The 800-nt window shown below is 40.9% G+C and overlaps 1 protein-coding gene across 1 annotated transcript; it reads left to right on the forward strand.

The window, feature by feature from the left end:
- Positions 1-304: 304 nt before the first annotated feature.
- LOTGIDRAFT_89605 (hypothetical protein) lies at positions 305-778 on the forward strand (the record flags this gene model as incomplete). The annotated part of the gene is made up of 1 exon (XM_009060841.1): positions 305-778. A coding segment is annotated over one exon (474 nt), but the record flags the coding sequence as incomplete, so codon positions are not given.
- Positions 779-800: the final 22 nt, after the last annotated feature.

Below are 800 nucleotides of genomic sequence, written 5' to 3' on the forward strand. Positions count from 1 at the left end.
CTGATTTTAACAGCTTTTGGATAAGCATCCCTTCTGGACCATTTTCAAATCTTGTATGTTTTCAATATAACCCTTAACATCCCTCAGGATAGCTTAATAATAATACAGATTCTTTTTCTTTTATTAATACTTTAGACCATCCAGGTTGTCTCATATAGAGACCAGAACATCCAGGTTGTCTCATATAGAGACCAGAACATCCAGGTTGTCTCATATAGAGACCAGAACATCCAGGTTGTCTCATATAGAGACCAGAACATCCAGGTTGTCTCATATAGAGACCAGAACATCCAGGTTGTCTCATATAGAGACCAGAACATCCAGGTTGTCTCATATAGAGACCAGAACATTCAGGTTGTCTCATATAGAGACCAGAACATCCAGGTTGTCTCATATAGAGACCAGAACATCCAGGTTGTCTCATATAGAGACCAGAACATCCAGGTTGTCTCATATAGAGACCAGAACATCCAGGTTGTCTCATATAGAGACCAGAACATCCAGGTTGTCTCATATAGAGACCAGAACATCCAGGTTGTCTCATATAGAGACCAGAACATCCAGGTTGTCTCATATAGAGACCAGAACATCCAGGTTGTCACATATAGAGACCAGAACATCCAGGTTGTCACATATAGAGACCAGAACATCCAGGTTGTCTCATATAGAGACCAGAACATCCAGGTTGTCACATATAGAGACCAGAACATCCAGGTTGTCTCATATAGAGACCAGAACATCCAGGTTGTCTCATATAGAGACCAGAACATCCAGGTTGTCTCATATAGAGACCAGAACAT

The sequence above is a fragment of the Lottia gigantea genome, assembly GCF_000327385.1.
Source record: "Lottia gigantea unplaced genomic scaffold LOTGIsca_4443, whole genome shotgun sequence".
NCBI classification, from domain to species: domain Eukaryota; kingdom Metazoa; phylum Mollusca; class Gastropoda; family Lottiidae; genus Lottia; species Lottia gigantea.